We start from the raw sequence: 16084 nt of genomic DNA on the forward strand, positions 1-16084 counted from the left end.
TTTCCTGAAATTATTAAATTGGTTGCTTTCTAGATTTTATTATGTAGGTAACATCTCTATTTAGCTGAGAATTCCTTGACCTTCTGTCATTGACTACACGTTTGCTTTACTCTCTGTGCTTCTATACGTGCATGACAGTAACTACTTTTTTGATATATCTACTGCCAGGAACCTTTGCAACTCAACAAATTCTCCTCTTGAAAATTGAATCCTAATGTAGCTTTGAATCTGAGGGCTCAGATCCTTGAGGTGATGATCACATTTAGATTATAAATTAATTCTTTTACTTTATGTATGTAAAGTATACCTCACTTGTTCAACTGTGCACATCCAGTATTTATTTTCTTTTATGTATATTTCCACAATTGTTCACTATTTCTATTGAAGTATATGTTTGTACAACTGACTGGCATGATGATGAATGGAAATAAAAGTAGAAAACTCTTTACTTGCCATTCAGAGAAGTATTGCATGTGAATGTAAAAGGAATGTGCTTTGAAAGGCTTCTAAAATACCTACTAATGTCTTGAATTGAACAGAAAAGAACTGTTCCCATTACCTGCTACACTAACTTCAGTAACTAAACTGTTAATCTGGCTATTTCCTGGTTATTCCATAATACTCAGGTTTTCAAAGTATGTGGTTGACTCTTTGGTTCTAGGAGGAGTGCTGGTGTGATTCATGCTGAGCACCGATGCGCTTGCATGGCTAGGAGGTGTTGCTGCCAACCATGCCCAGCTGTAGGTTAGAACAGGAATAAGGATCCAGCACTTGGCATTCTTTCCAATTACTTACTCCGGGGAAGGCACAACAGATACACAGCATCTGCTTTCAGTCTGAAATCACAGAATGGTTTGGGTCGGAAGGGACCTTGAAGATCATGTAGTCCCAACCCCCCCATCATGGTCAGGGACACCTTCCTTTAGATGAAAGGCACCATCCAAGCTGACCTTGACCACTTCCAGGGATGGAGCATCCACAAATTCTCTGTACAGCCTGCTCCAGTGTCTCACCATGCTCCAATTAAAGGCATGAACTCTGCAAATAAAAGTGGAGGATTTCTGCACAGTGACATAGGTTAGGCCATGAACTGACATGGTTACATTTTCTCATTCACATTGAGGAGCTGGTTTTAATGATGTAACTTGGAATTCATTTGGTTTGTTGAGTAGCAGATTTAGGGTATGTTATATCTCATATGCTTCAAGTTAACACTGTGCGTTAGTAGTGAAACAAGTCCTGTTAGGATTCCTGGCACACCCTTTCCTGTCTCCTTGGTGAATTGATAGCTTCCTTTTCTCCTGTGACAGGTAAGGTATGATTATTCTCTGGTTTGAGTCACAGTTACATTCTACTCTTAGAGTCAGATCGATTTGCAACCCAGATTCCCATCAGGGATAAATGTATTAGAGCAGTGATTATATAAGATACTCAATACACCCCGTGTAGATCCAGACTGCAATTTTTCCTATGTAGGGGATAGTACCTGTGCATCATGAGACACTAGAGAACCTGGGGTTACAATGGATAGGACTGACCATTCCCTTCCTGGGCAAGAGATCCCAGTTCCTTACCTGAGATAGAGGCTGTACCTTCCATTTCATCTGGTACTCTCAATCCATATACAAGGTGAGATTACCAAAGGATTCTGGTAGGACTCAGAAGAGAGAGGGAAAAACAAATAGCTGGAGCAGCCCACTCTTGCCTTCAATGCAGTGTATTTAGGAAGAAAGATGGGAATAAGACAATAAACTTAAATGGATTCTAGTAGAAAATGTTCCAATAACAGAGTTCTGAGGATAGGAAGGATCCTGCTGGAAAAAAACTTGTGTTACCACTTAGTGACTTTCATGTATTGGTCTATTTGTGTTAAAACACTTGCAAAGTCATGTATCAACACCAGAGAATTTAGTTTTGAACACTTGTAGGTAAAGCTTATGCCCTTCAGTGCAGGCCAGTTATCGGAATTTTGATGTGTCTCATTGTTTTGCAAGTGTGTTTCATTTCAGGCATCAAACACAGCTTTCTTCTGAAGGTTTATTATTTGAAGACAAGTGCAAGTGGGAGAGGTTATGAAAATCAGTTTCTTTTAAGTTATTAATCTCAAATGAGTAATTTTTCACATTTTTTATAATGCTTGCTGTATTTTAATATGCCTTAGAACAGAATAGGGTGTCATTACCATTCTTGTTCCTGAATGTTTGGCTTGGCATTTGATGCAAGGCCTCAATTGCAGGCTGACGTGCCAGCAGCTGATGCTGAAAACAAGACTGCGGTGGGCAAACTCAAGATTTTATTTCAGAAAGAGTGTTTATATTTTCCCTGGGGCCACATTAATGAGAGTCCAAACCCTAAATGTTACCACCAACACATTTTAACAGACCAGTTTCCCAGTTTTTTAAAAGTGTGGTGTCACCTTGAGTATTTTTCTTTCAACATTTCCCTCTTCTTCTGACTTTAAAAGAAAAGCAAGAAAACTGTATCATTTTTGGCTGAATTCAATGCCTTGTTTGGGGAACATAAAGATCTGTGTAATGCAACAAAGTCATGTTTAAAAACACTTAATCCTATCTTCTCTTTCTGTATCAGCCTTTTTAATAATTCAGCTTTAAGTTACCAATGCAAACCTTCATGTTACTACAGAACACACCAGCATCCAGTATGTGATACAGGGATCCCTGTGTTGGTGTCCTGAATGTGGCTGATGTCAGGACATCTGTGCCATGCCCAGGATGAACTTGTGACTAACAGGTCAATGCCAAGAGAGACAGTAGCAATGGGGTCACTGAGAGTTCCTTAGCTCAGTTTCCTGCTCCTTCAGCTGGGCCTGTTTTGTGGCTTTCATAGGATTAAAGAAACATTTACATTGAGGCTTTAGGAGCATTTTCACACTACTCCTTTACCCAACTCAAAGAGCAGCATAAATCCAAAGGATTAAGTAAGGGATTTATGGGAAATTGTAGTGTAAGATGAGTTGGTGCACCTGGCTCTCCTTTTTTCCTCTGTGGATAAGGAATACTGAAGCAGTACTACATGGAATATGGAAGTGAGCCTGGCATTTTTTTCCTGAACTTTTAAGTCACTATAAGCTTTGCAACTATTGTTTCTAAATATTGAAATGAAATGGGAGTTTCTGATGGAGGAATATAGTATTTCAATCGATCGATCCTATTAGGCATTTTTCTTCAGAGAGTATTATGGCATTTTTCTGCTACTTTTCTGTAGTGAAACATCGTGCATTTAAGAGAATTTTTAATTTCCTGGAAATTATAGTACTCTGTTTTTGAAAAGATAAAGGGGGAAAAGTACAATTCTCTGCCACTTAGGTTCGTTGAAATCCAAAGGAAATTGTTAAATAACCAAAATTACAATTTTCAAACTCTTGGAGTGATCACTTATGCTGATGAAAGCGATTTACTTGAAACTACATACATAACCTATTTTGTGTTTTTTGCAATTACTTTAGAGTAAAATTGCCAGAGTTTGAAATTCTTTACTTAAGTTAAAACTGTTTCATATATCCTTTTGTGCCTCAGTGTATAAATCTACAAAGGCTGAGATTATGCCTGTACCCTTTAGTCAGGCAAGATTCCAGTTGAAACTGAAATCAAGTGGTGTTATTACTGAGAAAATACTGTGCTATCAAAGCCAAAAAGGGAAAAAATAACAAGATAAATTATAGTGTTCAGCAGCGAGATGACTGGATACTACACTATTTCAAAGCTACTCTTGTGATTGTGATTGAGATTGAGATTGTGTTTTAATCCAGTGTGTATCATTACAATTACTGCAAGAGTAACTTTGGATTTGGTCTCAATCACATAATTATTCAGCTCACTCTGTGGATATAGACTGTTCACAAGAAGAAAGGTTTGCAGTGTACACTGTACAATGTCACCCAGATGGATCTCTTCATGGATAGTGGTGTGGTTTTTAACATCATTATGTGATTAAGCAACACCTGAGGTCCAGGAAAATGCAAGATCTATCATCCAGGGTCCCTCTATTCTGCAAGTATTTGATAAGAAAGGAGAAGAGGCTTCCATATTTCTCTGTTGCCCATTAGAAAGGCTGTGTGTGACAGGAGGAAGTGAGCCATCCTTACACACCTCTGGTCCCCTGTAAGTGAGACTCTCCTGTATTATTCCTGATTCTCCCTTCAGTGTTAGGGTTTTACACTGTACTTCTGGAAATGTGAGTATTGCAACCACATCATTTGTTTGAAGATTTGTTATTTTGCATTCTGTGCGATTTTCTGAAAATAGGTTTTGGTGCTGAGAAGTTAAAAATTCTTAATCAGATGTGTGGAATTACTTATTTTTGCAATGCAACTAGTGACTCTTGTCCATAGGCATTTTCAAGAGACCTTTAGATTACTAAAAGTAGGTAATTTAATTAAAAAAAAACAAAAACAAAAACATTAAAACCAGAAAAATCTGTGCATCCATGTATGTAAATGAACACGAATACCCTTATTTTGCCATCCTAATGAGAAAATTAGACAGGTCAGCTGAATTTTGAAGGTTAAACATTCAGTCTTGTAGTAGATTGAGTAAGTGAATGTTTTGAGGAGGAGGACTTTGTGAAGTTTTTGTCATTCCTATAAAACCTTTATTCATCATTCAAATGAAACTATATTCTTGCAACCAGATTTGTATTTCACTGTCATTTCTTAATTTAGAGTTTTGGAGTATGTGTAACTAGGTATTTTGCTAACATAGCAGCAGTTATAAATTTGCTCTTTAAGTTAGTGTAACCCACATTTCTTTGTACTAGCTGGAAAGTTTAATCAGTTCAATATGATCAACTTGGAGTAATTAAAGCTAAGAATATCATCTGCAATTTTATTTTCTTAGTCATAGGTCAACTTCTTGGCTTTTTCTAAGTCCCTGATGTACCATTCTCTTGGCACCAAGGGGATCTTAGAAAGTTAATGATGGACGTGCTCAGCAAAGGCATTTTGGCATCCACCTGCAGACTGTCAGATTGCAAAAGAGAACTGGCAATTGTTCTGCTCTGATTGACTTTATTGTGAGTTCCCAGGATAAAGATCAGAAGTTGGGTCACAGTGCCATTCATCCCTAGATTTCTGTGATACTATTTGAATTACATTGGAATTGAGCCCCAGAGAGACAAGGAGAGAATACAGAAGGCCCTTTTCTCCATTGTGTTTCCATGACATGCAGGGACAGTTTTGTGGTCTCTGGATTTGTGTTGTGAAGATCCAGAAATCACATTCATGTTAGTAAGATGTTCTGGAGAATTTCTCTGTCCATGTACCAGGATAGGATTAGCTCAGAGGAATTGCAGAGCCTTGCCTTTGAAGATTCTCTTGGCTGTCCAGTTTTGAGGGGGATTTTTTATTTCCTTTGTATTTCACTACACAAATAAAATTAGGAGATAACTGTTCATAAGGATAGGTTATTCTGTTCCTAAATGGATTTTGCTACAGCTGAGGAATATTCAGGGTTTGGTGTTTGGGTTTTTTTGTACTGCTTCTCGTTTACACCCCAGTCCGTTTATGTGGAGGTGTTTGAACCTCAGTAGTTTTATCTGCTTAGGATTTTTTTAGCTGGAGCATTATTGTAGACTTTTCATAGCTGGTTATATGCAGAAATTTTCAAGTTATTTTTCCCAAGTCTTGCAGCTTCTTTGCTCTAGTTTTCAGGTATGTCTTTTGCTGTTTTTACCCTTCTGATGAACTTTGATTTGAAAAAGTAAATGGGAAAGTTGGCCTTACCATATGTGTTTTGATGAATCTTTCCTATGATTATTTCCTGCAATTGAATTCCTGCAGTAAAGCCAGTGGGATCAAAATTTGAGACCTAATCAAGTTGTCTGTGACGCTTGAGAAACATGTGAAGAAGTACATTTTCTTACCTACAGCAATAATTAGATAGATGAGGCAAAACTATGTGGTTTCCTGTTTACTTTTGGTATTCAAGTGTATACCCATGTGTTAGAAATTTAGCAAGATGCTTCAATGACTTATAGATGTAGTTGATATGTATACATGTTATTTTTCTGCTTTGGCTCCAGGCTACTGAGTCATATTATTGTTGTGGTCAAGTGTATTTTTCCTGCCCTGCTCATTCCCCCCACCCCACCCTGCTTAGCAACAGTTGCTTGTCTTTCCTTTAATAATCTAAAATAAGGTATCATCGAGGTAAAAAACTGCCATTCTATTTGTGGTTCTATGTCCTTGATGTTATTATTTCACTCCAAAGCCTTCATGGAGATCAGCATCTGGAAAGGCAGCAGAACAGGCAGCCAAGGAACCAAAGGAAACTGCTTTGGGGACCTGCAGATTGTTGTGTTTTGCTGGTGATTTTCTCTTCCTCCTTTAGAATCTTCTGCTTGTGGTGTTGTAAGTGATGACCTGCTGAGAGCCATGGGTACTCAGTCTGGGTCTGTTTTGAAACAAGGAGGTCTTGTCTTTGATGACATTGTTGCAGCTGCAGCTCTATAAAGTGCTTCTCCAGCAGCTGTCCTGAATTTTGCTGCAGTAGTTGGGCTTCAAATTCCAAACTGAGTTTTCCAGTAAAATGTGACTGTGAGTGTTGTAGTTTGGGATTATTATGTAAATTCTCTCCCCTGCCACTAACTGCCCATGCCAGCAGTTAACAAAAGAAGTAGTTAACTGCTGATCACTTGGATGGGGGCAGGTTTGTCTCTTTTGTTTTGGGGGACATCTTTCCCTTCTTAGCTCGGCGGAACTGGGGGAGCGGTGGCTGCCAAGGAGGGAAGCTGCTCTGCTGGCTATGGCTAGGGCTTCTGGCTGAGACACTGTATTTTCTCCTCACCGCGGCTGTTTCTCCTGGTTCCTGCATCTGGGATTCCGGCCTCTGTTGCAGTCACCACCACCTGCACCGTCACGGCCTGCCCGCCCCGGCCGGGGCAGTGACCCGGGAGAGAGAGGTGTGCTGCTGCTTTTGCAGGACACGTGGTGGTTCCCCACTTTCAGCTTTCTTTTTCATTCATCTGGGACAAGAGACACAGAGTTCATCTGAGAGCTCGTCACTCGTCTGTCTCGCTGGAGAGGGACTGGGAACTAGTGGGAACTCACTCCACAGCCAGCCGGACTGTGACATTTGGCACTGCTTAAGTATAACTTTCCTCCTGGAGGAAAAACCTGCTGGGTTTTGTTGTTGTTTGGTTTTTTTGTTTTTTTCTTCCTCTCTCTTGTGGTGTTGGGGAAGCGGTTTGCACTAGTCTGTTTACATATATATATATGTCAGTTAAGAACAGTTATCCTTCTTCTATTAAAATTCCTTTTTTTTCTTAAATTTGATAAAGAGTGGCGTGATTATTGTGGAGGAGGCCCCCTCCCCCGCTTGTGGGTAAACATTTTGGTTTTTTCCCCTTAAACCAAAACAGTGAGTAAAAAAATTATCAAAAGCTTCAATCTTCTCTATACTAAAGAAGTCCAGTACTAAGTGTGGCCTCAAAACTTTCTGTCTGAATAGTAGAATATTAATGTTGTATTCCCTGAACCTTAATGCTTAATTACTTATCCTAATTCATATATATGCTTGCCACTGACTTAATGTTATATTTATCACAGGTTCACTGCAGGCTGATTTTCATTGTTTAATTTCTTCATGTGAATCCGTCAACTTTAATCTGCAATGCTCATTTTGGAAAGATACCTGTATTTCATGTGATATCTTCTTTGCCCACGCCTTCAAGAGCATACACTTTCATACTGTCACATCTTAAGAATTAAATTTTCATTAAAATGAAAATCTGGCTGTTAAATCAAGTGATCCTCAAAACCAAGAGGTGGAGTTTTTCTCGTGCTGCTTCAGCATTTACAATATTCTGGTGTGTTGTTAGGGTACACTTTGCTTTAGATACACCCACTGACATGTCATGTCACAGTTGCACAGGAACCTTCAAATAATCATGATACAACTCCAGTCTCTTTGAAATGTAATTAGATTAAATATAGTCTGACTCGTTATATTGTTTGTAGTTTCAGCTTTCTATATAGCATTGGTTTTTCACCAACCACCCTAAAGCAGAGATTGTCTGTGATATGTATTATTAATCACCTGTTATGGTTCTTACAGGCAAGGAAGTTGCGCTCCTGGTGAATCTCCTTTTAATGACGGATCAGAAAGCACTCTTGGCAATGGAATAGCAGTTATACAAGTCTGGAAAGGTTCACTCTGTGGTTTCACAGTAGTGCACATTATTAGGGTAGTTTTTTTCACTTTGTATACACTGCAAACACTTTTCATGCAATGATTTTTTCTCTTTTATGTATTTATCCCCAGAGAATACAAAATACATTCTCACAGTAATACAAAAAATTGTTCTTATTAATGCCTGTACTTGCTGTTGGCTTTTCAGTTAGGCTTAATTAATCCAGTTCTGTAGATATCAACTTAGTATTGCAAGGCAATCTGTGAGCATCACTCAACATAAGACCATCAGATACCATTTTTTTATTGGGTTTGATAACAGCAATCTTTACATGTAGGAAGATTTTTGTTGGGTTTAACCCAGCATGGTTACTCTGGATTAGTTTGGAACATGTATGCATACTTAGAAATGTAGCAAATCTTTGTCACCAGATCTATCACCCAGCCCTGCACTCAAGGCTTTTCAGGAAGCATAGTCTGATAGTCTTCAGGCTTTTTCCTGGAGAGGTAGTAATTTGTGGTTATGAAGCTCCACAGAAGCCCTGTGTAATCTCTGCCAAGTCATTTGTAGCCATATTAAAATATGTGAGGGTGCCAAGACTGACTTGAGTACCAGTTGGAGATGAACAAAAAACTCTTGAGGATTTCTCTGTTCTGTGAGCAGTCAGGGTCGGATGAGCCTGGAAAGGAGTCTGGCACTGATAAATCCCTTATTTAGGTGCTGGTGTATATTTCTAACTCTTTCTTCCCTATCAGAACGGATGGTCTGTTGAATTTGGCCACATTGTGATTGGTCTTCTGCTTGTGCCTGCCTTGTGGAGCCTGTAATCTGGTGTGTCTCAGAAGCTGTGCAGACACTTGCCAGCACCAAATGCTAACCATTTGTCATTCAGAGATTTTAAGGATGCTGTATTTATATATGTTTATCAAGAATCTTGAAGTCTGTGTCTTCAAACCAGGACAATCAGATTGCTAGACCAATATAGTAGCAATTATGGTAGCTCCATATATTTAGTGTATGGTAATAATCTATAAATAACTGGGTGGAGGAACCCCGTGTTCATAACCTGCTAAGTGGGTAGGTCACTCCAGAGGTTGCTCATGTGTTCATGCACATAAATATTTCCATTATTATTTTTGTGAGTTTAGAAAGTGCCTATTTTACACCTTCTCCAGTAGTCTGAGTGGGTTCTGCAACCATTTTTAGTTCTTCATGCACTCAATCTAATTTCCTTGATTGAAAGCAAATTTCCTTCGCTTACGTATATGAAGGAAAGTTAGTATTTCTAACACTTCTGTGTCCAACTGGGAGACTGGACATTCTAAGTGGGTTGACAGGTGTTTTCCCACACCTTCAGAAACTAGAGAAATATGTTTTAAAGATGTGTCCAACATATGGTATTATTTTAATGATCAAGTTCAGAGCATAAAATCCTTAAGGTTTAGAAGTTGCAGCATTATTTATTTAAAGAGAAAAAAACATTTTCACATGGCAATATTATTTATTAAACATCACTATTTCCTAGAGGTTGTCTTGAACACTGATGACTTTCTAATGTGTAGCAGATACTGTATAAATTACAGCCATGAAGAACCCTGTTTTTATATACTTAGTAAGTGTTATCAATAGCAGAAATTCACAGGTGGACAGACAAAAATGTTCTGTCTTGGGATTAACTCTAAAATAAGCTCTGCTCCACATATGTACCATATGGATCTGTTTTCCTTCTCATCCATTATAGAAATGAGAGGAAGTAGTTCATTGTTTCTTCATCCAGCTCTCAGATTTGCAGGTTCCTCAAGATAATAATTTTTTATATGGTCTATTTAATGTGCTAGGGAATTTTTTAAAGCCTTCCGTTGAGTCTGTGGAGAGAAGTTCATGTTAGCACACAGGGAAAGAGTTCTGAGACATAGTTTTACTAGAAAATATAGTCATGTAGCCAAACTTCTGCCACTACAGAACATTTCAGGATCATGTCAGGATCATTCAGTAGTGTGGGTTAGTTTCTGGGGGAAAAAAACTCAACAAAACCTATCTATATATCCTTAAAATTGTACCAAACAAACACCATTGTCTTTCAATTTTCCTCAAAGAGGAACATGAACCAATGAAAGTGTGAGAAGGCATTTATGAGGGTGTAATTACACTGTGATGTTCTTCTGAACACTGGGTTTGTTGGGCAACAGCCAGTACAGTACATGGAAAGAATCCTAACACTGAATCGCGATAGTCCATTGCAAGGATTGCTTTGCACCATGAACTGGGGCAGAAGGAGCCTGCTAAGGTTTTAATCACTGAGGAAAAGCCCTGATTTTTCCAAAATGTTTTATCTCTAAAAATGTTTAAAAGATGTCACAGGTTTAAAATGCAGTCATTTATTCACTTTGCCCTGAAGTTCAAACCATTGTTTAGATGGACCATAACTGTATTTTCTAATGCAGACTGATGCTAAAATGATTTTTTAATTGTTTTTTTAAATATTGTTATGATAACATGTAATTAGGCTGAACAGAAATACTTAAAGACAAGTTCAGTTGCAACATCAATGGTCCACTCCAAATAAGCAGTTGTGTTACATCCATTGACTTAAGAGTTGAACTCGATGATCCTTGTGGGTCCCTTCCAGCTCAGAATAGTCTGTGTGTGATCTGGATTAATTGCTCCATGAGCGACCCAATACATTTTCAATATCATATTGAATCTGTCAAATGAGTCCTTACACAGAGGGAAAAGTGCCACTGACAGAATATTTTTAGTAAATTATTTACGTGCATGAACAAATCAATCATCAAAATAATTTCTTCCTTAACTAACATATATTCCTGATTCCACTTATTTCAAAGAGACTTGAATTTATTCCTCTAGTCCTTAATAATTACACACTTAAGTATCTAGGAAAGCACTCTGTCATCATCAATGCTTTTTCCTAGTCTTCTGTTCTCCATGGGCACATCCATCTCTCTGTTAATCAAACAGTGCTGAGTTAGAACTATAAAATAAAATGAAAAATTTTTCCAGAGGCTTTTCAGGCAAAAATGTTCACGTTATTGTTAGTTTAGGCTTATGTTAATTTTTTGCAAAGATGTTTAATGACATTATTTTAAAAAATCATCATCTATGGTATGTTTACAGCCATTCTTCAGATTATATTTATTTTTTTAGTAAATTTTTTTTAGTTAGTAACTTCATCTACTACAAAACTATATAAAAATAAGAAATAGAAATTAGTTAGTTTGCAAACAAAGCCTTGGTATATTTGTCAGTAATTAAAATACATAGAGAAATTAAAACTAAATAAATAAACTTTAACAAATATTACAATGAAGTCTTGATTGCTTCTACCTGCTGTGTTGAAATGTCCCCTTTCTACTGAACATTTCTTAGAAGGGAGACAGGAAATATGTGGATTTGTTTATACTAGGAGTCCTTTGGGAAAAAAAAAGAAATTATGCCAGAATAATGTCTTTAAATAATTGCCTGTGACAAATCAATATTCAAAGAATTGCCTATTCAACAGCCAAGAAGTAGCAACTTGTAAGCAGTAAATAAAGGGAAAGCCATTATATCAGCCTCGCTAACCTGGACCTGCTCCACTCCATCTTCAAAAACCATTCTCTTTACACATCAATCTCTGTGTTTTCAGTTCCCTAAAACATTAATTTTACATCTGAAATTTCCTATCTTTGCATGATTTTCTTTGAGTGACGACGATACTTTCAGGATTTTAAGTGTTCTCTCACTGGCTTTTCCCAGTTTGTGGTGAATATAAACATATATATCACTGCTAGAATGTTTCCTTGATGTACTTCTTTATGTATTTCCTAAGAAATCAGCAGGACTCCAAAACTTATTTCTGGCTGCGTGATCTTAGGGAAACTGCTCTGCTCCATTAAATTATAGTGGCATAATTATTTTTTATTTATTTTACAGTCTACATATGTGTAATCAGCTATGAAAATACAGTAATAAAAGTAAAATTAAAAGCTTTTTTCCTCAACATCTTTGCTCTTTTTTAATCTCTGGTCATTTCATGTGTTGAATTTCATGATAACAAGGAAGATTGCAATTCTTGACTCCTGTTATTATCATACAGCCAGATTAGCCAGAGAGCCAGATCTCAACTGCATTTAATCCTCAGAAAATCAATTGAAGTACAGGTAATTTTTTCAATATATGTATTTGAATAAATGTAGCTACTACTTCTACAGCTGCAAATACATTTGCTATTGGAATACACTTTTAAATGTGTTTATACAAAAGGGAAAATTGAAGAACCGTATGTAATGTTAATTTTGCTTTCTTCACTTTTCTGGGTGAACTTCAGGTCACAGTGAGATTAATAAGGAAATATATCTTTACAATGGCGAGATCAGGATTTCATCCTTAAACCTTCAATGGGAAACCTAAAATTATATTTTCCATATGACATTTTATTACTTCCTAGAAATGGATAATATAATTCTGACATCATTTATAGAGTTCTGACTGGGTTTCTCTTCTGGAAATTTGAAATATTTCCTGGATTGGCAAATATTAAAGAGACGAAGATAAGCATGGATGCCATGAAAACATACCTATTTGCAGGTAGGTATTGAAAGGGGAAGATATGCAGGATGTACATGTGCAGTTATTTGTGTCAGAAACTGATTTCTACTTTAGGCATCAGACACAGAGACTTTCTTTCCATTTCACAGAAAATTTGAACTGTATGATAAAGCTAAGAAAATCCAGAGCTAAGAAAAATTATTAATTTTGGTTTGGTTTGAGCTGTGGGTGGATGGAGTGATATGGGGGAAGATGAGCTGACAAAGTAAAACAGAGCAGCCTGGGATGGAGGCATTTGCCTGGTGTCAATGTTGTGCACAGTCAGGTGTGAGCCTTTCCTTTTAGTTCCCAAGCTGAATTCTTGCATCCACTGACAGGAGTTCTGCTGAGGTCTGTGCCTCCCTTCAGGTCATACCTTGCATGGCTCAAAGGCACCTCATTCTGGGTGGTCTACGGATGTGCTGAGGTGGGGCCCCACAGGGTGTCTTGTCCAGTCATCTTGGGCCAGAAGGATTGTGGAACCACACTTAAACCTCAAAAGTGGACTCAGGGTTTAAGCAGAAGGGGAAAAAACCCCAGCAGTGAATGTGTTTTAGAATGTCCTGCAAGACTGAGCTCATTTTGGGAAATGAAATATCTGAACGATTGTGGGAATTTGGGAATATCAGGAAGTGCTTTTCCAAATCTTATATAGCCAATTTCTCAATAGGATCCATAGAAGTGCTTAGAGAGGCTGTCTCTGGTTTTTAAGGAAAAAAAAATCTGTACAGAGTTTAAAAGATAGTGTTGAGTAACTTAAAATAATGAAGTTCAGGACTACTAAAACTTTGAGCTAATTAAAGCTGTGCCAATAGGACACAGTCTAATGAATTGGGAACTTTGAACTAATAGATTTCATACAGTGGCAAAGAAACATGTTTTAGTAATAACAGCAGGGATGGTGTGATGCAGAAAAATGCCCTCTCTTGGTGGATCTGCAGCAACATGGTGTATTTTTTCAGTATCTGTAGAATTAGAACAGTTGGGTTGGTTCTGTGAATGCTCCATCCCAAATACATTACTCGGACTGATTACATTTGCATATGAGTCACATTCAGCTTGAATTTGCCAGATGTCCGTTTATGTTTGTTTAAATAATGAGATCATTCCATAAAGTGAACAGAACCTAAAAATATAGAGGGGAGACTTTGGAAAAAGGAGATTTAAAATGCCTTACTTACATGTTTTCACTTCTTAGGGTATATTATGCAAGCAAGGGTACAGCAGTGTTGAGGAACTGCTCAAAAAAACTGTCTGTTGCTAACAGTTCATTAAACAATATATTATATAACAAAGCTTCATTGGATTTGTTTCTAATTTCCAGCCAAGCCAATTTCTTCATTAATGAGAACATTCTCCTTTTGAATACATTCAAATGAACCATTTTCAAAGCAAGCATAATTTTGTTGTTTCTCATTTTATGTTATGTGGAGATCCCAAGTCTTTTTTGATTGTTTTTTCATTTACTGTAGCATGGAAGATTTTTAAAATGTCCTCCTCAAGGTAAAGCTTATTCACATACTGAGCAAACATGGGGGAACTGAATTCTGCAGTTTTATGTTATTGAATTTACATAAACTTTTAACAAGCAATAAATTTTTCTTATGCACAAATGGAGACTACCAACTAACCACTTGAGTTCAACAAAGACTCCCCAAATGTGTACTTAATTCACTTGAGACTTTTAAAACCGCACTCAAGCCTAAAGAAATTCTGTTTTGTTCGTCCTGCAGCCAATCACTCCACACATTAAACATTTACATTAGCACTTGGTGAAATAAATTTAATCATATACAATTTGAGATTGCTGCCTTGGTAAAGAAAGTTAAAAGCAGCAAATCAGAACACACATCTGTTGAGTTGCTTTGATCTCTTGAAAGCAGAATTTGCAAGGAAGGGCTGCAAGAAAGGAAAATTGAGAGTTTAACCAAAGCTCTTGGTCTAAGCAAAATAAAGAACTTTTTCTAGGAGTGTAGATGATATAATATGCAATAGAAGGAAACCAGTGAAATTCAGTTTCATGCTAAGCTCCTCCACCTGATATACCTACCAGAAGTAATGGAATCTGTTAACATAATATATGTAGAGAAAGATATTTCTCATGTTTTAAGAGAATCATCATAATGTAACAGATTATGTGCATTATGTGAACAGATTATGTGAATTGCACTATATATGCCTGTTCCTCAAAGAAATACGGATCACAAGCACAAAAACATCTGCAAGCTTCCCCAAGCAAAACGTTCTGTGTGTTTTGGATGAGAAAATAGGAAGGAGACAAGATAATTTTCAAATCAGATGAAATGCACCATCACAACAATATGTTTACCTTGTTCCTTTTTTCCAGACTGTTCTAGATACAGCTTCTTTAGAGCTGTTTGCTGTTTCTTTCATTTTCTTGTCACTAGCAGCTGTTACTTGAATATATCAAGAGCAGACCTTTCTGACATTTATTTGAACTAGATCTGCTTTAAAATCTGTTGTAAATTAATGGTCTAGGGTCACATCAGGCTGTGTATGGAGCACTAATGCTGCTTTTGCTGAGATGCAAAAGTTGGAACAACAGCTGGAAATTTGCAGAAGTAGAAGCCCAAGCAGACCAGGCTGGATGGGGCTCTGAGCAGCCTGGTCTAGTGGAAGGTGCCTCTGCCCATGGCATGGAGGTTGGAACTGGATGATCTTTAAGGTCCCTTCCAACCCAAACCATTCTATGACTGTATTACTGAAGGAGAGTTTTATGATTGTGTGGCTTCTAGAAAATATGTGTGTATTCTGCTGGTGAGTAGATTTGACACATTCATCTCTTTGAAACAAGTTGCCAAAATATTCTAACTTCCAGAGCCTGTTTTTGCGTTTTAGAGCAACTTATGGAGCAGCAAACCACAGGGTCCTATAAATATTTCCCTTTGTGTATTAAATCACAGCACTGCAGCTTTATCCTGAGTGCATTTTCAAAGTGAGGCCTTGCAAAGTATGATATGTGAAAAAATAGTCTATCTGTTATAAAACTAAAATCCATTCAGGTGATTGCTAGAGCAACTAACTGGACAACTGATTGAAAAGCATTTATGAGCAGAATGATACCAGGGGATCAGTTTTTGTTGAAAGCTGCAGTTAAAGCTGTGAGTGGGAGGAGCAAGAGGCGGGACATTGCATATGGACTTGTGTGCAACAGTCTGACAGAGATGCTGGGCTTCTTCAAAATTCTATTACTTCCTTTCTCTCCAGTGGCATAACTTTTATGTCACACTACTTTCAGTCTCGCCCTGTGTCATTGCTATATATTTATTTAGATGCGTTTGTGGCTGATTAAAGATAGTCAAATTGAGAACATGGCTCAGTTATGATA

At 37.5% G+C, this 16084-nt stretch overlaps 1 protein-coding gene across 4 annotated transcripts in view; it reads left to right on the plus strand.

Moving 5' to 3' along the window:
- Window positions 1-16084, plus strand: part of CCDC91 (coiled-coil domain containing 91) — a 134061-nt gene that overhangs the window by 113610 nt on the left and 4367 nt on the right. Inside the window, exon 13 of one of the 4 annotated variants that reach the window (XM_071551454.1) lies at window positions 6228-7149. The exons of the other annotated variants lie outside the window; for them this stretch is intronic. Within the exon in view, the coding sequence (XP_071407555.1) occupies window positions 6228-6347 (120 nt within the window). The 3' untranslated portion in view covers window positions 6348-7149. Of the gene's footprint in view, window positions 1-6227; window positions 7150-16084 lie in introns of those variants that run through there. 4 annotated transcript variants of the gene reach the window in all.

Source organism: Pithys albifrons, chromosome 3 (assembly GCF_047495875.1).
Source record: "Pithys albifrons albifrons isolate INPA30051 chromosome 3, PitAlb_v1, whole genome shotgun sequence".
Taxonomy (NCBI): Eukaryota; Metazoa; Chordata; class Aves; order Passeriformes; family Thamnophilidae; genus Pithys; species Pithys albifrons.